Source organism: Solanum stenotomum, chromosome 1 (genome assembly GCF_019186545.1).
Source record: "Solanum stenotomum isolate F172 chromosome 1, ASM1918654v1, whole genome shotgun sequence".
In the NCBI taxonomy this organism is placed as follows: domain Eukaryota; kingdom Viridiplantae; phylum Streptophyta; class Magnoliopsida; order Solanales; family Solanaceae; genus Solanum; species Solanum stenotomum.
In genome coordinates this window covers 15,931,191-15,954,120 of record NC_064282.1, presented here as the reverse complement: position 1 = coordinate 15,954,120, position 22,930 = coordinate 15,931,191, and the positions used below count along the sequence as shown (strand labels likewise).

At 29.0% G+C, this 22,930-nt stretch overlaps 1 protein-coding gene across 7 annotated transcripts in view; it reads left to right on the top strand.

Moving 5' to 3' along the window:
- Positions 1–22,930, top strand: part of LOC125867283 ((+)-neomenthol dehydrogenase-like) — a 36,016-nt gene that overhangs the window by 1,142 nt on the left and 11,944 nt on the right. Inside the window, exons 3-6 of one of the 7 annotated variants that reach the window (XM_049547744.1) lie at positions 223–282; positions 935–1,111; positions 1,195–1,266; positions 4,987–5,430. In XM_049547744.1, the coding sequence (XP_049403701.1) occupies positions 223–282; positions 935–1,111; positions 1,195–1,266; positions 4,987–5,292 (615 nt within the window). In that variant the 3' untranslated portion in view covers positions 5,293–5,430. Of the gene's footprint in view, positions 1–222; positions 283–934; positions 1,112–1,194; positions 1,782–4,914; positions 5,431–17,971; positions 18,054–18,225; positions 18,479–19,079; positions 19,140–22,930 lie in introns of those variants that run through there. The other 6 variants (XM_049547737.1, XM_049547729.1, XM_049547721.1 and 3 more) reach the window with 6 other exon arrangements.

Below are 22,930 nucleotides of genomic sequence, written 5' to 3'. Positions count from 1 at the left end.
GGAGCTTTTTTCGTATAGAAAATGTTTTTAAAATTATTTGACCACTCGAACATGGAAAAACTGAAAATGTTTTCTCTAATCGAGTTTTATGCATTAATCATAATTAATCTCAATTTTCTTTATAGCTTTGTGTTTGCTTAATAGATTCATGAATTTGCTTAACCATACTACGTGATGCAAATATAACAATCATTATTAATTTCTAAATAACCTAAACAACAGGTGAATAATGCGGCAATTCTTGGAGTGCTTTTGGATAAAGATTTTATTATAAGCCCACAAGTAAGTCACTATATATCACATGGATTTCTCTTTTCTTTTTGTCTTTTCACCCCACAAGCTCCCAACTTTTTACTCCCTTAATATGACTCAAACTCGCAATCTTAGCATTGAAGGTGAAGGGCCTCTTGTCATCACGTCCATTCTTTCGTTTGCTTATACTATCAATTTTCTAGGTTTCACTTTCTTCAAAAAAAAAAAAAAATCATTTTATGATTGTGTAAATTTCTTGAGTACATATGAAATGAGAATCGACCAAAAAGGCAAAAAAAATTGTCAAAAATTTCAAAAGGGCACATTATATTTTTTTAAAGTAAAGCGATTGTTTTTAAAAATTTTTTTTATAAAAAAGCTGCCAAAGCACCGATTTTCATGAAAAAAAAATTAATTTTTTTTTCTATGAAAACGCTGCCATAGCAGCGATATTAGCGGAAAAAACGAAAAAAAAAATTGGAGAAAATCGCTGCTCGGGCAGCGATTTTTAATTTTAACGGTGTTCATATGTGTCAAAGGAAAATCTCTTTGACAGTAGCGATTTTGCCCTTTTAGTTTTAAAAAAATATGATGTGCCATTTTAAAAGTTTTGGCAATTTTTTTTGCCCTTTGTCTCCGAACTCTTTGAAATGAAATAATCTAGTGTTGGTTTTAATTGCAGCAAGACTTATTCATTGAGAAAATGAAGGTAGCCACTCAAACTATTGATATAGCTGAAGAATGTATAAAAACAAATTACTATGGTGCAAAATGGATGATACAAGAATTATTACCTCTACTTCAATTATCTGATTCACCACGTATTGTCAATGTCTCCTCCTCTGCTGGAAAGCTCCAAGTACGTATTTTATCTAAACGTTATATTATTAACATCTATTTTTAATATAGTAAACAAGAAGCTGACACGATATTTTGTTTCAGCATGTACACAATGAATGGGCTATAGGAGTCTTAAATAATTGTGACAATCTAACAGAAGACAAAGTGGATGAGGTTTTGAATGTTTTTCTCAAAGATTTCAAAGAGAGTTCGTTAGAAAGCAAAAATTGGCCTCAAATAGTATCTGCTTATACACTATCAAAAGCAGCACTAAATGGTTACACAAGGATATTGGCTAAAAAATACCCAAATTTTCTCATAAATTGTGTTTGTCCAGGTTATGTGAAAACTGATTTATGTTGCAATTCTGGCATATTGACTGTTGAAGAGGGTGCTCAAAGTCCTGTTTGGCTTGCTCTTTTACCTCAGGGAGGCCCATCAGGAAACTTCTACAATAGGAAAGAGCTCTCATCTTTCTAATCAAATTGAGAAATCTTGCGATATAGATCATAGCTATATTGCTCAAATTTTTCGTTATTATATTCGTGTTGGATTTTCGGTAAACATATAGTACATAGTTTGTAGAGGATCCGACTTACAAGACCATATTATAGGTTCATGGACAAAGTTCCTATTATAAGGTATAAATTGTAAATTGTAATACATAAGTTAATAATTATTGGATTTTCTATGGCATATGACTCGATTTTGCGAATGTGTGGCTCATTGTATTAAAAAAATGGATATGTAATATATTATATAAAATTTTATAATCTTACCCTTATATTTAAAGTAAATAAAAAGTGCAGAATGATTTGTGAGACCCTTATACTTGGTTCAGTTTGTCAGTTGAATTCTTATATTCATGATTTTGTTAACCGAATTCTTAAACTCACTAAAACACAATACTTTAAAGCCCTTTCTTATTTCATGTGGGCGAGTGTAGCACAACCACTTACACATGTAATTCCATGTCATTTTTAATGCCACATAAAAAATTAAATGTTAAAAAAAAAAAGATTGCACATTAAAATTTTCAATATCATGTTCTTCATATTTGCTCATAATTGAGCACTAAATTCATGTCAAATTGGACTAATTCTTCCTATTTGACATGAATTTTTTTACTTAAAAAGCTTACCAACTCAAACCCAATAATTTTCCGTCATAATTTTGAATTAATTTCATAAATTCACAAAACTCATTTGTTATTCTTCAGCCTTCTTCACGAAGAGCTTCTTCATGAAGTTTTTCAACTTTTCAGTATACACCATCAATCTTCAAGATTATAAAATTATCTAAACTTCCACCTTTCACAAATAAGATTCGAAAATCCAAATTTTAAAAGTGTGTAAATCGACCAAAATTTATAGAGAAGAAATTTGAATTAAAGAAACTAAAATGATTGAGATAAGAGATTTGGTTGGGTGGTGAGGGGTGGGGGGTGTTAAGAAAAAGAAGAAGGGGTGGGGTAGGGGTAGGGTGGGGTCGTGGGTGGTTTCAAGGAAGAAGGAAAGGGTGGGGGGCTGAAGGAAGAAGGAGAGAGAAGAAGGAGAGAGAGGGGGGCTGAAGGGTTGATTTTTTCTCTCTTTTTATTTTAAATTATTTTTGTAATAATTTTTAATATAAAAAATATATATTTACTCACTTTGAAGCACGTGCAATTAAGTATTTTTCCAACTCAGCAATATTAGTGTTACATAAGTTTGGTCAATGATCAAATGTGTTTAAAATATTGTATTTTTAGTAAGTTTAAAGGCTCAGTTGATAAAATCGTGAGTATAAGGATTCAACTGACAAACATAATCATGTACAAGGAACTTCCACGTCATATGCCAAAAACTTTTGTATCAAAATATAAACTCTCACCTCACCAATATATACTTCATTATTTATTAATGAATACTACTACATAGTTTTTCTTTCTTTCTTTCTTTCTTTTACACATTTAAACGCACAAACACGTGATACTATGGCTGAAGCTTCCAACTTCCTGGCAACTCAACGGTAAGTACTCATTCTCACTGCTTTTTAAAGCCGGAATTGATTTCTCAGATCATCACTCAACTAATAGTTATTATCTGAAAAAGTTAATTACTACTAGTTTTCCTTATGATAATTCCAATTTTGACTTTCCGAGATAATACGTATCGAAAAATGAACATATTGCTTTAATTAATTTCTTATGATTTGGATTAATTTGTTGTTATCAGGATTGCAGTTGTAAGTGGAGGCAACAAAGGGATAGGATTAGAAATTTGTAGACAACTAGCATCAAAGGGGATAGTGGTGATTTTAACAGCAAGGGATGAGAAAAAAGGGAATGAAGCTGTTAATAATATGTTAAAGATGGATGGCCACTCTAATTATAATATCATTTTTCATCAACTTGATGTGACTGACATTTCTAGTATTGTAAGACTCAAAGATTTCATCAAGGACAGATTTGGCAAGCTTGATATCTTGGTATTTCCTCATCCACTCCTTTTCAATTTTAATTCTTTCTATAGAATTGAGTTCAAAGCTTAAAAAAACAACAAAAATCTGTCGCTAATCCTATTTAATAATGAATTGACGATAGATTATTGAAAAATTATGTAACTATGTAGAAATGGATTATTAAAAAAATGTGTTTTCTACTGGCTATTTGGTGATAGATTAGTGATGAATTTCGTAGATGGTATGTTTGTATTAAGGAAAATATTTTTGATGAAAAATGTTTTCTAGAAAATAAATGGATTTCTTACTTATTTTCTTGTATTTGATAGATAAGTAAAAAAAAATATTATCCTAAAATCGTTTATATATGATATTATAGACAAATACTATGGGTGGTGGAATGGGGTGAAAATACGGTGTGTTGAAGGGTAGGAGGACACAATCAATGTAGAATATGATTTGTGAAATTTACTTTCCCTACTTCTATTAGAAAAATCATTTTTCTCATTTTTACGGAAGCTGTTTTCCTAATCTCAATTTTCTTTATAATTTTGTGTTTGCTTAATAGATTCATGAATTTGCTTAAGAGTCATTAATTTGTAAATAACCTAAACAACAGGTGAATAATGCGGGAGTTCTTGGAGTGCTTTTGGATAAAGATGTTATTATAAGCCCACAAGTAAGTGACTCTTTCATTTGCTTATATTAATAATTTTCTTCTTCACCCTCAAAAAATAAAAAATAAAAAATTTTACCTTCAATTTTATGGTGTTAGGTCTCACATTTGTGGGATGAGAGAATTATAAACTCCTTATATCGGATAATTCTTCCCTCATGAGCTAGTTTTATGGATTGAATTACGGTCAAATTTTTTTTTTTTTACATGGTATCAAAACCAAATACATTCCAATTTACAATCTATGATTTATCATATTAAATTATCCACGTACTAGATATACAATCCTAGGCGTTAAGTCTCACATCAGAGGAAATTTGGAGTTGAGTTAGGGAGATTCATTTCTTTGCCAATGGTTGTATGAGTACCTTCTTTATTCCATTTGAAATGAAATAATCTTTTGCTGGTCTTAATTGCAGCAAGATTTATTCTATGAGAAGATAAAGGTAGCCACTCAAACTAGTGATTTAGCTGAAGAATGTATAAAAACAAATTACTATGGTGCAAAATGGATGATACAAGAATTATTACCTCTACTTCAATTATCCGATTCACCACGTATTGTCAATGTCTCCTCTACTGGTGGAAAATTAGAGGTATTTTAATTTTAAAACGTACCAGTAATCATATAACACGTAAGTCATATTATGAACATCTATTTTTAATATAGTAAACAAGAAGCTAACTGGCACGAAGTTTTGTTTCAGTATGTACGCAATGAATGGGCTATAGGAGTCTTAAATGATTGTGATAATCTAACAGAAGACAAAGTGGATGAGGTTTTTAATGTTTTTCTCAAAGATTTCAAGGAGGATTTGTTAGAAAGCAAAAATTGGCCTCAAACTATATCTGCTTATGTTGTATCAAAAGCAGCACTAAATGGTTACACAAGAGTATTGGCTAAGAAATACCCAAATTTTCTCATAAATTGTGTATGTCCAGGTTCTGTGAAAACTGATTTACGTTGCTATTCTGGCATATTGACTAGTGAAGAGGGTGCTCAAAGTCCTGTTTGGCTTGCTCTTTTACCTCAGGGAGGTCCATCAGGAAACTTCTATATTAGGAAAGAGCTCTCACCTTTCTAATGAAATTGAAATCTCATCATCATAGCTATGGTGCTCGGACTTCTAAAAAAATGTTATATTTGTGTCAGCTTTTTTATTAAATACATAGTCATCATGTTATGTTATTGATTTTCTATCGATAATTATTCAGTCAACATGAATCGATTGGAAGACTAGTCTTGCATTTGTTGTATTTGTATAATCAATTTTATTACTTTATTACTTGCTTTTTTCTACTTTATTTATAGCATGATTTATTTAGTACCGTATACCTATACGATGCTTCGGAAACAGAGGCATATGGAAACCGGAAAATTGAACTCCAGTGGACACTACTTAAGCCATCATTCTACCATACTTTAAAAAAAAATATCAAAATTATGACAATTTATTTTACAACTAAATATTATATTATATTATATTTAGTAACTTTACCCTAGTTAGAACACATGCATAGTCAAAACTACAAAATGTGTTATCGTGAGCTGTCAAAGTGATTGCAAAAATAAAATAAAATTGAACTTATATAGGAATTAGAGTCCTTTTAAATATAAACAGCTATAACACTACTTTTAATAGAGACTCCTTTTAAATATAAAAAGCTATAACAGAATTTTGTATTTAAATCCTATATATTGTTTGTCAGTACACATGAAAATTTGAAAGATTGACAAGCATTGAACAAGAAAGTAAAAAAACTGCTCAAGAAAACGTAACACACAAGCTATCATTAAAGAAACTTCAGATTCTTCAAATATCTCTCATCACGATATTGCCTTCCCAATCCAGCATTACAGAAACTTCAGTCCAAACCTAACAAAAAACATACTCTAAAACATTAGTATAAAATCTATAAACATACAATATAGTTAGTTTGTAGGATTTTTTATACCTTGTACCATGCACATATATTCCTGAGAGTTAAAACATTAAGAGCAACTCCTTAAAAAGAGACAATCATCACCAAGAACATATGCCATAATCATCACCTTAAAACATTAAGAGCAAGAAGTTCAATTTTAGCAAGGTCGGAATCAAATCCCACAAAAAAAAAAAAAATGGGAAACCAAAATCTGGAAAAAAATGCTCAAACCAATAACGAGACACAGAACAAATAATACTTAAATGACAAGGAAATCTTAAATAGGCAGCAACTCGAAAGAAACAAAAACGGAAACAAATCAAAATTTGGAAAAAAAATATGATTAAACCATGAACGAAAAAGCCTTATGAACTTATAACACCTAGAACTAATAATACCTGAATTGACAAGGAAATCTAAAATAGACAGCAACTTCAAAGAAAGAAAAATGGAAAATAAATCAAAATTTAGAAAATAAACCAAAATCTGAAGAAAAAAAATGCTTAAACAAGAAACGAGAACTTACCCCAAGACTTAAAACATAAGTCTTATGCAAGAACTAATAATGACAAGAAAATCTAAAATAGGCAGCAACTTGAAAGAAACAAAAATGGGAAACAAACCAAAATTCGAAAAAAAAAATATGCCACTCTTATTCGAAAAAATGTTTAAATCTCTCTTATTGATTATAGTTTTTAAAACTTTTTCAATATAATCAATTGTTACATAAACTAGTAAAATTATTCTAAAAGTGTTTTAAAAATAAAATGAAGACTTTACTTCATTAGATATGCCAATTAGAGTATCATTTGTTTACTTATACATATTTGGTAATACTTTTAATTACAAAAACCAATATTATCGTGGTTGTTGCCTTCAGAAGACATTCAAAGTTGAGATAATATTTTTTAAAATTTAATTATTTGATAATCTAATTGATTTGAGCTTGAAACGTTTAATAGAACACCAATTGTGTTTGTCCAGGTAATGTGAAAACTGATTTATGTTGCAATTCATTTTTTTACTTATACATAAATGATTTATGTTGCAATTCATTTATAAACATATACTACATAGTTTGTAGAGGATCCAACTTATTCCACCATATTATAGGAGCCGATCGAGAAATATAGGTTCATGGAAAAAACTATGCAGGAACCTATTATAAGGTATAAATTGTAAATTGTAATACATTCTTCTTATATAATAAGAGTGAGTTTGCACAAAGCAAGCTCCTCCCCGTCAACATGCCTGCTTGGCATAGGGGTAGTATTGATATTTTGTAATTATTTTGCTACTAATCTATTGTACTTTATGCTATTGACCAGGTACTTTTTTCAAATTAGACAAAACAATCATACTACTATTTTGTTCCTCTATACACTTTATCTTGAGAAATATGGGGCCTACTTCACAGGTGTTTAATTTTAAAGAGGTTGCTGACAGCATCATTGCATAGTAACCGGAAGATTTGAAGTAATTTATATTCATGCTAGCACTAACTAATTTTTATATGCAAAAAATTTAATAATAGAATAAATTTTATCCACAGTAATAAAAAAAAATAAGCCCCCAAAGTGAGAAAAAAACAATTTATCACACAAATTTCCACAAAGTTATTGGAAGTTTAATAAAGAAATATTCTTCAAAGTATTTTTTTTTTATAAAAACAATAAAAGAAATGTAAAAGACTAGCATAATGAAATATTTTAAAGTGCAATCAAAATTTAAATTATTCGAATTTTTAAGAATGAGTTATATATGATATACTTAAATAATATTTAAAATTAAACAAATAAATTAAAATAGAGAAAATATTTTTATACTCATAAAATTTTAAAGACTTAAATAGTATTTTTTATTAATACCTCAAAATAACTAAGTTTATACTTAAGGAGCAACTTAGTTAATAGACAAACTATATATAGAAATTCTAATTTAAAAATTAGTGTTGCGAATTAGTAATGCAACAATACAAAAAATTTCACATAATTTATGAGAAAAATAAACAAATGTTATATGAATTAACAATGATTTTTATGTATGTTGATTAAGTTTTAAGTGAAGAAAATAAAATACAGTAATTTTTAACATTGCTCTTCAATTTTTTTAGAAAATAAAGGACAATGTTCACTCACATAAGATTTTAGAGAGAAAAAGAGCGAGATGATTTACTACTATCACAAATATTTATAATTTATTTAAAATACAAAAAATAAAATTATTTAATCAAAATTATTATAAATTAATATAATATTTATCAAGTATTCATTTCACAGTTAGTATGAACGTTTACTGTCATATAAATATATACAAGTTATTCAAATTTAAAATTTAAAATCATTTAAGTATCAATTAAAAATTAATTTATAAATAAATATTGCACGGGCTCTTCGTCACTAGTAAGCTAATAATTATTGGATTATCTATTGCATATGGCTTGATTTAGCGAATGTTTGGTTCATTGTATTAAAAAAATGGATATGCAATATATTATATAAAAAATATAATCTTACCCTTCTATTTAAATTAAAGTAAACAAAAAAATACAAAAGATGATGTCGAGGTTATTTGTAATGACCCATTAGGTCATTTTGAGAACTAGTCATCTGTCTTTCACAAAAGACCCTTTCTGTAAAATTTAAATGAGAATTTAAATTACTCGTTTAACTACGATTATTTAATTAGCGAAAAAAATTTAAATAATTATTTTATTAAGTGATTAATGAGCCAAGACTATAATTTACCCTATACTACTTGGCCCATATATTAAAATAAATTAATGATAAATAGGGGTGCGTTTGAGTCATAAACTCAAAATAACTTCAAACGGCGCACGGAAGTTGTTGTATTATTTTCACATTCATGCCGCACTCCGAAGGAGATTCTCGTAGCTTCAGGTTACCACTTTGATCGTATATATTCCCAATATTATAATGGTTCAATTAGAATGAGGGTGAACTGAAGTAGAGGATTTCTTATTACTACAGGTGACTTTGATTACATTTGTCCTATTAGGATCAGTATATATATATATATATATATATATATATATATATATGAATTGATATCATAGGTTTTATAATAAAATAATAATAATGTAATGATATACAACCATGGTGTAATAATGATAGAATGTGTGAAATGTTTATGATATTTGGATAGTTTGACAGCAATCCAATTTGTGTCTTACTTATTTTCATGTTTAGCTTCTGGGGTGCGGATCTCTCATATAATTATTACAACATTTTTGATAAATTGGGGTTTTAGGTTTAGAGTTCTTAAAATAAAATTTTGTTATTTAGAGAATTAAAACTTAACCCTAGATTTACGAGAGTTGACATATTAATTGGCACCAAGATTAGGAACTTGATTATATATTTTGAGTGAATTTTTGGGTTTAGGCTAGACATATAGTAATATGGGTGTTGTTAATTTTGAAATCTTATTGTGATTATTAATGTGAATAGATTGCTTTGAGATGGAAGTGTTGACACCCAAATTTTGACCTCCACATTATAGATTAATCATCGAGATTCTTCAATTTCAAATGATTTAAAATAATTAGTTTTATAAAATTTCAAATAAATAAATAGATATAGTTTGCAAGTTATTTTAAATAGTTGTATCATTTTTATAATTTTAAAATAATATATGTGTTTTATAATTATGTATATAATTAATATATTTCAAAAATATTCAAAAATCATCTCAAAAAGATTTTTTTTTTGCTTTAATTAAGTATTTGTTTGATTAGTTTAAGTTATGTTTATATTTTTGAGTAAATTTGTTTACAGGTAAATTAATTGTTTTATTATGTTAAATTTAAGAAACTCGTTAATTAATTTTGTTTAAATTTGTCTTGATTGAGAGTTGGCTGAATTTAACTAAATTCCATTTGGCTACAATTTAAATTCATTTGATCATTTGTTTAACTACCATTTTTGCCAACACCTCAAACCCATCTAAGACTCAAAATTGGGCCTATTTATCAGCCCAATTCCAATTCAATATCCATTTTCCTCATACATTCCAGCAGCCTATCTCCTTTTTTTTTTTTCCAATTTCCATTCTTCCAATCCAATTCAAATTAATTCCCAGCCGACCCAACCCTTTTCCCCTCTGACCTGGCCCAATCCAATTCAAAGAAAACCCAGCAAATGTGAACCTTTATCAACAACAACGTGCAAAATCAGACGACCCCACCCCTGTTATTCTTCTTCTTCTCAAAACCCAACGCCAGACGAAATCCCAGCGGAAATCGCGCTGCAAATCCGAAAATCTCATCCAACTACCCTGTAAAACCCATACCCCAGCAACCCCAACGTCAAATCTTCACGTCCCCTTTTCCCCCTTTTTGCGAAATTCAGCTTTTTCCTCATCCCTTTCCACTGTTATCTTGAAAAGGGGCAGAGGAGTCCGAAATTTCAAAAATCTGCCTGTTTCCTCCCCCAATATCTAGTCCTTATATATATTCATCTCATTTAGTCACTGTTGAGAGGATATACAGCTTAGGGCCTGATACCAACGAAGCACACAAATCTTTTATTAAGAAATAGAAGTCTTTGGATAGTAAAAATAGTTTTCCAGAGGGATACGTCCTCTTCTTTTTTGTTGTTTCCGAGCCATTGGTTCATTGGAGTTCGCCAGAGCTCATCTCATTTGTGGTCATAGATAGCTCGCTTCTGCTCGTTAGTCTCAAAACGCTGCACTCCAAAAGGTAATACTCATTTCTGTTCATATCTTTGGTTTCATGATGTGTTGGTCATTTGGCTTTACTGTAAGAGACATTGAAATGTTGAAATTTTCAGATTTTTTTCGACTTGTTTTGACTGCAAATCAGTGGAGTTTTGCTTGATAGTGTTTGTTGGTAGTTAGAGTCGTTGACTCGATTTTGATTCTCTAAAGTTGGATGAATCTCCATCTCGTTCAGTTTGGAATAGTCTAGCATTTATTTGATTTCGACTTTGATCGTATTGGCTATTGAACTGTTTTCTTTAATGTCTGATTGTGTTTTCTTTTGGTCCTTAACTTGATCGAATTGATGTCTATGTCTCTTGGTAACAACCCATGATTTGCATCTTTAAATTTCAAAATAGCTACCCCCTCCCCGGTTGCAAGCGATCTGCTTGTTCCCTCATTTGGTTTCAATTTTGTTTCTTGTCATGGTTTAAATGTTCGATTTTCAGACGGTTGTTTCTCATGTCACTTCTCTATCGTATGTGACATTAGCATTTCCCGACTTACCCATTTAGACTTGTTGTTATTCTTTAGGTTAAATGCTCCATAAAAAATGGTTTCCTTCCCTGTTTAATGTCCATCCCTATTTCAAAATTTAGTCATCGCTTGGTATCTCTTCTTGAAGCCTGTGTTTTTTTTTTCTTTTTTTTTTTAGTTTAGCATGGACTGTTGACATAGTTATTTTGGCTCCTAATGCCACTGGGTTCTATATGTGTACATATATGCTTACTCATTTAGTGGTAGTGTTAGCATATTAAGGGATTTGGATCTGTGTACATATATGCTTACTCATTTAGTGGTAGTGTTAGCATATTAAGGGATTTGGATATGCATTTAATATATAATTTGTTGTGGACATATTATAGTGTCTATGCATTTAGTATCAACTAAATTTGTCCTAACTTTCTTAGCCTTAACTGTTGGTGTCATTTGTTAGCATGCATTTGTTTATCAAATAGGTTGGATAGTATATGTATTATTGTGGAAATTAAGTGTTAACAGTAGTGTAAGTAACCATTTGTTTTATCATTAGCATAGCTTAGGTCTTTGGAATTTGTGCTCCTTGCCTAGATCTACGTTATTTAATTCAATCGAGTCAATTGCCATATATTAGTTTAATAGTTGCTATGATTTGTCTTAGGTATATTGTTGCTCTATTATTTTCGGATGCTAATTGTTATTATCATTTTGTTGCATGTGATACCATCCGAGTCCTCTTGGATTTCATTTGTCTTCCCTCCGCATTTCGAGAAGGGCCATGGAGGCCCAAAATTCTTTTATCGAGTCAGCCAACTTTGAGAAATCGAAGAACAAGTCTTTGGAGTTGACGTACAAGTCTCGAAAATCAGAAAAATGAATTGTATACATCCGATATACATTGATATACATCAGATATATACAAAAATGGGAATTGGGCTAAACTCCAAAAACAACGAATTTGGCCCAAGAAAGGCCCAAATTCAACTTCTCTCCCTTACTCTTAAATTATTTAATTATTTATTGTTTGTTGTTTATTAACTCTAACTTTAGAGTTGTTAATTAACTTAATCAAATTCCCCAAAAGACGAACTATTTCTCTGTGTTGTTTTGTTTAATAAATCTCATTTCTATCAATTCTTGTATTTTCATTTATAATTTTTAGTCAAAACTTTTTTTTATTATTATTAGTTTAAAATAGTTTTCATATTTTGATTAACAAAAAAAAATGATTAAATAAAAACCAACTAATCTAATTTTGTTTAAATTCTAATTACTTGTCTCTAATTTAAATGTTTCAATTAAGGTTCCATTTTCTTAAAAAATAAAAATTGCTCTTTGTTTAACTATTTTCTCAAAGTTAATCGAATATTATAAATTATTATATATTTTTTATGTTAAATCATATTCCTAAAAAATAGTTAAAATATATATTTTATTCAAGTAGCAGGTCAACCGCATGTTAATAGGCACTTCGAATGCTTAAATCCTTCTCGAAGTGTAAATTGAACCCCGAACCCTCTTTGGTATTTTCAAATGATTTTTTCTGTTTAAATCTTTGAAAATTTTAAGTTTTCTTAATTTCTTTAAAAAATTAAGTGGCGACTCTTGTCTAAGTATTTTTTTCAAATTGTTTATACTTAGAACATTTCAAAAAGTGATTTTTCTAAAGATAGGAAAATTATAGCACAACAGGAAGTACAACGAAAAGGGAAGACTTAAGTCCCGGAGTGGTTGTTCGATAATTTGAGACATGTGAATTTCCAAACCCTTGTTAAGTGTATGAAATTCGTGTATTTTCTTGTAATATGTGTTTGGGGGTAATGAGACTTGGTGATGGGTTGACTTGTCCATATTGATTAATTCTAATGATGAAAAAGGGGTAAAAAAAGGCAATGTGATTAATTGTTTGTATGTGATATGTTAAGAATGGTTTGAAAGGATTGTTAAATCATTGTTGATGTTGTATCATGATTGTGTTGTTGTGAATTGTGCAATGTTATGAAAATGGTCATCTCCTTATTATTTGTGTGAACATGTCATTTGCATTGTTCTGAGACATGATTGTGACAAGTGTTATGTGAATTGAGAAAAAATAAGAAATTAAAGAGGATGTACCATTTCCAGAGACGTATCGCGCGCCTCGAGGGACGTATCGTAGTGACAAGTGTTATGTGAATTGAGAAAGAATAAGTAAGAAATTAAAGAGGATGTACCATTTCCAGAGACGTATCGCGTGCCTCGAGGGACGTATCGTAGTGACAAGTGTTATGTGAATTAAGAAAGAATAAGTAAGAAATTAAAGAGGATGTACCATTTCGAGAGACGTGTCGCGTGCAACGATGGATACTATATTTCAAGGGATATATCGCAGCCACAATGATTACTATTATCGAGGGTCGTATCGCACGCCGCGATGGATGCATGGACAGATGTGTCCCCCATGGGTCCCGGACTGAGAGACAACGGGTGTGTATCACTATGTCAGATATGCATTATTATACTTGACATTGCATTCCATTATATTGCACATTTTTATTATTGATGAACTTGATCTTGTGTGTTGCTGATATTGTGAGTGCCTTTTTGTGGAAGTTGTGATTGATGAATATTGAATTTGTTGTTGAGGATATGTAATTTGTTAAAGTGATTGTTGTTGAGCTGAGTGTTATGTAAACTGTGAACTGTTAGGTTGGACTGATTTTATGCATGTTGTAGTTATGGAGGTTCGGTTGGTGTGTAAGGAGTACCCGTATTCTATCCCCTTAACTTGTGTTTAGATGTTTACTTGCTGAGTAGCGTATGGTTTGGTACTCACCCCTTGCTTCTACATATTTGTAGGTTACTAGCCCGGACCTTTATGATATTTTCTCCTCTTTGTCTGAGGCTTCTTATTGAGGTTTGTGAGGTAGCTGCTTGTCATTTCAGCGGACCTTCTTACTCTTATTTATGATCTTGTTCTATTCTAGAAACAGTGTCATTTGAGACTTGTGTTTTTCTTTTGAATCAATTGTAATACTTTAGAGGTTTGTACACATGACAACCATATTTTGGGGGTATTTTTGAGTTTATTATAAAATTTCCGCATTTTATTGTAATGATTGAATTTTAGGCTGACTTGTCTTGGTGGGATAAGACGAGTGCCATTACATCAATTTTTGGTTGTGACATTATTTTAGTCTTTAATGTCTTTTTATCCCGGTAAAGCTAATTAATGTGTTTTTTTACAAGTGTCATTCCACACTAACTGTATTCTCTCTAACATTCAACACACCTCATGTTCACTCCTGTTTTCATCGCACCACATCTCATCTCCAAAAATATTATTTGAGATTATACACAATGTTGTAAATATATTTATGTGGATATCTATAAATTCAAAGCGTAATTACACCATATTGTATAGTAACTCCTACACCTTCATAATCTTCCTTCTTGATATTTCTCTATAACTTACATGGTTAATGTCTCCATAACTTTCATGTTTATTATTAATTTTTTGTATGCCTTTAAGTAATACTATAAATAGAGGCATTAAAGTTTATATTGAATATACTTGAAAAAAATAAGAAAAACTTTCATCTCTTGTCTCCCTATTATTATTGCTCTCATCTTCTATGTTTCTTTATCTTATTTTACTTTAATTTCGCAACAAGACTATTTTTTCCCTTAGATATCGAACACACCAAAATAATATGTAACATGGTTAACGTGGCCGAATAATAAAACTTGTGTGGTCCAAGAACTCATGGCTGGCATTTGTCTCAATTTTCACCAAAACTTTTGTGTTCTTTTATTCCCTCCGTTCTTAATTGTTTGTTCACTTTTGAATTGAAATATCAATTAAAAAAAATAATTATTAACATAGTGAGTTTACCATTTTATCCTTATTAATTATAAAGTAGATGGATTAAAAATTTAAGATTTTCAAAAAATTACATTTTTTCAAAGTAATTAATTGAGGATATAATAAGTAAAATAAATTTGTCCTTTTTTAATTTATCAAAATGAACAAATAATTAGGAACAATTAAAAAGAAAAAATGGATAAATAATTACGGAGAAAATACTATCCATGATAGTGCAAAAAGTTGACCCGGCTCTAAGTTCAATAGTAGTGGTTGTGTGTACTCTATCATTGCACTATAATTCATTAATATAGTATTCTTTTTATTATTATATTAAATCACTTGACAATAATAAATTAATTAGTTCATTGATACTGATAAGTATTTACCTTCTTGTGTTTTATGACTATACGCCAAAAACTTTTGTATCGAAATATGAGTTTGGAGTCAAAAGAGCAATAAAAAATTTTGAAAATTTTAAAATGGCAATAAAATTATTTATCAAATTAAAAGGGCAATAAATTTTAACACCGTTATAAAAGGCGCTCGCCTTTCGCTTTTGGCAACAAGGCAAGGCGAGACGAAGGGTCATCGCCTATTTCCGGCAAGGTGAGGCGACTTCAAAAAGGCGTGTCATGGCGACGGAAAGGTGTAAGGTGACGTGGTGTGGCGATGCAATAGGCATCGCCTTTTTATTTTTTTATTTTTCTTAAGGTCTGACTTAATAATTATAGGGGTGTGCACTATTCGGATTAAACCGAATAACCAAACCAAATCAAACCAAATATTTATTTGGATTGGTTTTTTGGTTTTTCGGATTGGTTTTGGATTAATAAATTACTTTGTTTGATTTTTTGGTTTGGTTTCGGGTTTCAAAATAAAAAAACTGAAAAAAACCAAATTATATATATATATATAATGTTTAGGTTTAGAATTAAGTTGGAGTTAACCACTTTTGTCCATTTTTGGTTATTGCCTTTCATGATAATTACGTTTACTATATTTTATGTTTGAATTACATCTATAATAGGTATACTTATAAGTATTGTATTTTAAGTTTTACTTATGATTTATATTAGAAAGTATATTAAGGGATTAATTATTATTACTTTGGTTATGTTATTAATTATTGACATAACCGAATAACCAAATCAAACCAAATTTATTTTGGATCGGATTGAGTTACACTTTTACAAAACCTAAAAACGAAAAATCCAAACCGAATGCACACCCCTAAATAATTAAAAGCCAAAATTAGGGCTTTTTTTTGGGTGTTTTTGCAAACTTGACCTTCGCAAGACGCTCCTCCTATTCTCCTCAGATTTCACGATTGTTGCTTTTTCGTGGAGACTTCTTCTTCGCGAATCGCAATCGCGACTGTTGCTCCTTCTTAGGTATGAAATCTTCTCTCTAGTTTTGCTCTTCTTCTCTTCTAGTTCTTCTCTACTCTCTAGTCACTACTCTGTTTTTTTGTGTGGAACTACTCTGTTTTTTTTGGGTGGAACTTCTCTGTTTTTCAGTATTTAGAGTTTGAGACTATGCTCGGTTCTGTACTTCTGTGGTAGACTGTAGTGCTCTGCTCACTGGACTGGAATCTGCCTATATTTTTTAAAAAAACTTAATCCTTCTATAATTATTTCTTCCCTACTTAATTTAATTTTATACTAATTAATATAGTATTTATTTGTCCATAAATAGTGAATTCATGGCGTCGGATGCTAACAAAAAGAGGGACGTTGCTAATGAATGTTATTGTTATTGAGATTTTGGATATTTATATATGCAATTAAATATTTTACATTTTTGGTATTAATTGGCGCCTCAATTCAAAAAGGTGAGCGCCTCGCCGCTCGCCTCGCCGTGAGGTGAGGCAGGTCCTTGTCGCATCTCGCTGTCCAAAACACTGAATGTCTCCATAACTTTCATGTTTATTACTAACTTTTTGTATGCCTTTATGTAATACTATAAATAGAGGCATTATAATTCATATTGGATATACTTGAAGATTTAAGGAACACTTGAATACTTGAAAAAATAAGAAAAACCTTCATCTCTTGTCTCCCTATTTCTATTGTCTCATCTTCTATAGTTTTTATCTTATTTTGGTTTAGTTTTGCAATACACAAATAATTTTAAGATAATATTTTTTCCTTGCATATCGAACCCAATAAAATAATATGAAACATGGCTAACGTGGCCGAATAATAAGACTTGTATGATCCAAGAACTCATGGGTGGCATTTGTCTCTCAATTTTCAACCACACTGATGTGTTCCTTGACTACCGTGATAGTGCAAAAAGTGGACCTCTAAGTTCAATAATAGGTGGTTGAGTGAGTGCATGTCCTTCGGAATGGCTCATTTGGTTTGGAGGGTGGTTATTCACACGGATGATCTAGGATTGATCCCCCTCAATGCCTTTTGAGTCGAGCCTGTCGCATAGGGCTTGCCTAGTACGGTTTACATCCCCTGTGTGATTTGCAAGCTATTACACAGTGGGGGTTTACCCAATGCGCACAAAGTGCTCACCCGAAGGGCAAAGGCTGTGACAGAGATTGTAGTGGCTGAGAGTTATCCTGGGGTTCCAAAAAAAATAAAAAAAAATAGTGGTTGAGTGTCAAATTAGTACCTAATCACACTCTATCATTTACTACTCCATAATTCATTACTATAGTTTTTTTTTTATTAGATTAAATCACTTGGCAATAATAAATGATATAAACTCTCGAGTCTCACCTATATATATACTTTTATTAATGAAATACTACTGTTTAGTTTTTCTTTCTTTCTTTTACACATTCAAACACTCAAAAACTTCAACTATGGCTGAAGCTTCCAACTTCCTTTCAAGTCAACGGTAAGTACTCAATTTCACTACTTTTTAAATTGATTTGTCACTCAACTAATAGAGTTATTATTATCAGTTTTCTTCTTGATGATTCCAATTTTGACTTTTTGAGATAATAATTATCGCACAATGAACATATTATTTTAATTTCTTATGATTTGGATTAATTTGTTGTTATCAGGATTGCAGTTGTGAGTGGAGGCAACAAAGGGATAGGATTAGAAATATGTAGACAACTAGCATCAAAGGGGATAGTGGTGATTTTAACAGCAAGAGATGAGAAAAAAGGGAATGAAGCTGTTATTGATATGTTAAAGATGTATGACCACCCAAATTATAATGTCATTTTTCATCAACTTGATGTGACTGACATTTCTAGTATTGCAAGACTCAAAGATTTCATCAAGGATAGATTTGGCAAACTTGATATCTTGGTATTTCCCCTTCCACTCCTTTTTCGATTTTTCTTTCTATAGAATTGAGTCCAAAGCTTTAAAAAAACAACAAAAATCTATCGCTAATCCTATTTAATAATGAATTGACGATAGATTATTGAAAAATTATGTAACTATGACGGGTTATGTAGAGACAGATTATTTTTTAAAAAAGTGTTTTTTACTGGCTATTTGGTGATAGATTAGCGATGAATTTTGTAGATGGTGTATTTGGTATTAAAGAAAATAATTTCAATGAAAAATGTTTTCTAAAAAAATAAGTGGGTTTTCATAATTATTTTCTTGTGTAAATAAGAAAAAAAAAAGGATTATCCTAAAAATCATTGGTATAATGATATTTCAGACAAATATTATGGGTGGTGGGAGTTGAGCGAAGATGTATTGTGTTGGAGGGTTGGAGGACACAATCAATATGGAATATGATTTATGAAATTTATTTTTCCTACCTCTATTAGACAAGTCATTTTTCTCATTTTTACGAAGTTGTTTTCCTAATCTCAATTTTCTTTAGAATTTTGTGTTTGCTTAATAGATTCATGAATTTTCTTAAGAGTCATTAATTTCTAAATAACCTAAACAGGTGAATAATGCGGCAATTCTTGGAGTGCTTTTGGATAAAGAAGTTATTATAAGCCCACAAGTAAGTGACTCTTAATTTGCTTATATTATTAACTAGTTAATCAATGTGCTTCGCACGATCATATTTTTCTATATTAATTGATATAAAATATTAAGAAATTACAATAGTAATATATATCAACGGATCGAAAATAACAATAAAAGAAAAAAATAATAGAATTAAATTAGTATCAAGAAAAATAAAAAGAGAATTCTAATTTTTCCTTGAAACAATACAAAGACATATTTCTTTATGCGCCAATTTTATACACGTTGCTATCTCATTTTTGGGTGTTTTACATTATTTATGTTACTAGTGAACTTCTCTGCGCTTCGCGCGGTTATAAAGAGTGATAAATTTTTGATAATTTTATTAAATATAATATTGATGTAAGAGAAAAATGTTTGATGAGTACTTAGTAGACTTCCAATAAAGTTATTAAATTTTTTACTATTTTGAACAAAAAAATTGCAATAAGAAATTCACATAAGAATGCAAAATAAAGATAAATCATACCAATAAAAATGCAACATCATTCTTAATTCCTTACTCATTAAAAAATAGAAGGAAAAATATGAAATTAGTACACATATCTTTCGAGTTCTTATGGACATCCACTCCCACAAGCCGATCACCATTTTTCATCTTATTCTTCAAATCAAATTAAAATATGAATATTATAAGCACCGAAAATATAACAACCTAAAAACCTAATGTGATCTTCTATAAAATCTTACAATGATTTTATTTACAGGGCTACTATATGAAACACCAAATAATATGATGAATATGACTATTAATTATTTTATAGGTCATAATAATAAAAAGTTGTGTGGAGTAATTAATGAAAATAAATACAAATTAAGTTTTACATTTAACATATTCTAAAAATGTCTTTTTAATTTCTTTGCAATGCACATTTAATATAATTAACAGTTAAATATTTTTTAAATTCTTTTAATATAGCACATAAATAAAAAGGAAATCTAAAAAAAATATAATTGTATTTCTTGACCAAAGAAAAATATCACCCTCACTTTTTCTCTTTCTAACTGTTTTGTGGTGATATAACTATTTAGCACAAGTCAATAAGTTACTAAAGATTTTAAAAGAAACATATATATGCATATAATTTACAATCCTTCTAAAAATTAAATATCCACTTAATATAATATGACATGTTAATTAAGTAAAATGTTTAAAATTTATCTAATTAAGATTATCCGTCAATAAAAAATTCAAATATTAACACAATTTTAAATTTAAAGATCCTTATACTTGTTAAGTTTAAAATTATTAAGTACAAATTTAGTCAAGACTTCTTGTTAATTTGTTGATAAATTCATCTTAACTATTCTATTATAATGGTAACAAAATAAGCTTATCCGTGCTTAAAATTATTTGAACATATAGTTATTAGTTAACACATTTTCATTTGGAAGTAAGTTTTAAACATATAATTAACACTTTTTCATTTTTAAATAAATTTTGAACCCGCGAGTAAAGCATAATAGTTCGAATTCAACAATCAATATCTTTTGAACAATATAATTAAAAAAATTAATATTATTTTTCAAAAAATTAAAACAAACCTCTAGTATGTATGAATAATGAAACTAATAAACCAATCAATTATAATATATTGAAATAATTTTTCATTTGACATCTCTTTATCATCCAATAATTTTTTATTATTATTTTGGGTGTTAGATGAAAATAGAGAAAATACTCAAATGACAAGATGCTTATGTAAGAACCTTTTCCATGTATGCTCCTCCATACATGTCTCGACAATCACTAATATCACACCATGCCATGATAACTTACAGAAACAATTACAATTTCTCATAAAAAATAATATTAAATATTCTCTAATAATGTAACAACAATAACATATTTAATGTAATTTCACAAGTGAAATATGAAAAAAAAAAAATAATAGAGAGACAGAAAAGATGTGTCCTGAAACCCTTAGCTTGATAAAGCCTACCAAATTCATTGAAAGGAAAGAGGAAACATATGAACAATGCATTTGTATTTAATTTAATATAAATATCCATAATATGAACCCCTTTACAACAACCACACAATTTCATAAAAATGTAAATCTCAATTTGCTGGAACAATTATTTGACAGTATGAAAGATGCATCATTGTTTATTGTTATATACAATATAATCATCATATTTTTGTTGATTATATAATTTAATGAAATGGAAAAAACTATATATTTCCATAATAGTATAAACATAAAAATAGTAAGGAAGTTAAGATTACCTTATGTCTCTCCAAAGTATTATTTTCTAATAGCAATATTGAAAAGCTAGAAAAGAAAATTGTGAAAAAAATTATGGTTGGATTAGAATTGGGGCTCCTTTTGCTACCGTATTTAAAATAATATTATAATGACTTTTAATTAATCTTAATAAATAATATTAAGGCAAAATATGAAAGGATAATCAGCTTATACACAAATAGAATAAAGAGATGAATTTAATGAAATTGAAGATGGAAATATAAGAAAGTGATATAAATGACTATAATAAAAAAAAAAGTTTATACTCTTATTTTCTTGAAAGAACGTGAAAGAAAGAAAAGAAAGATAAGGGTTTTAAAAAAAGTAAAAAAATACATAAAGAAATATAGAGGGTTTAAAAAAAAATAGATAAAATTATATATTGTAATTAATTTTTTATTGTCCTTAAATGGTGATTCTCTTTATATACTCACAATATTTTTAATCATTATGTATTTGTGTTAATAATAAAAGTTGCAAATGATTTCATTGTTTCATCCCATAAATACGTAATTATTCTAAATGAAAAATATAATTTTTAATATTATAGAGAATGCCAAAAGTTTCAGATTAGGATATTAAAATATTTTTTCCCGAAAATGGGATCTTTCTTCCATTTTCAACTATACAATTAATATTTAGAATATTAAATGTGATTATAGAATGTTGAATTAATCTTCATCTTTCCTTAATTATAGTAAAATTGTAATTAAACGTTTATTGTAATCTTTCTCTTTCCTTAATTATAATAAAATTGTAATTAAACCTTTATTGTCCATAAATGGTAATTTTTTTTCTATTCTTGCAATGCAATTAATGCTTAATATATTGAATGTAATATTAAATCATATTATATTTAGTGTGATGAAAAATTTTAAAAATTGAGAAAATAGATAAATAGAAATCTTGACTTCTAAGAGGTGCCACATCAGCGGTTTCTCATTTAGATTATATATATATATATATATATATATATATAGATAGATAGATAGATAGATAGATAGATAGATTTCACTAATAATTTCCTTTATATAATACTATTTACATTTATATATTTATTTAACTATACAAATTTAGAGTTCATGTAATTTTTCTTGCTTATAATTCAAAATTTTCACAATTATTACTTTAAAATATGAGCATATCAATTTGTTTAATTGATAAAATTAATAGCTTAAACTTTTTGTTATATATCTACACAAAACTTTCATATGAAAGGAATAAAAATTAATATTTCGTAAAAAAATTACTTTAAAAATTAGAAATAATAAATACACAGGAGAGCTCAAATATCAATTTTGTATAGAAACTGAATAAATTATGTAATCCAAACACTACATAAAGATGAAGAAGTTAAAAGCGAATATAATGATTTCATATATCACTATGTGGGTGAGTTTTGATTTTCAATAAAGAATATGAAAAATTTGGACAATAAATTATGATAATAATTGTGAATTTTATTCTTATAAACTAATAAAATAAATAAGAAAACAGGGAAAAATTATTTTTTTTG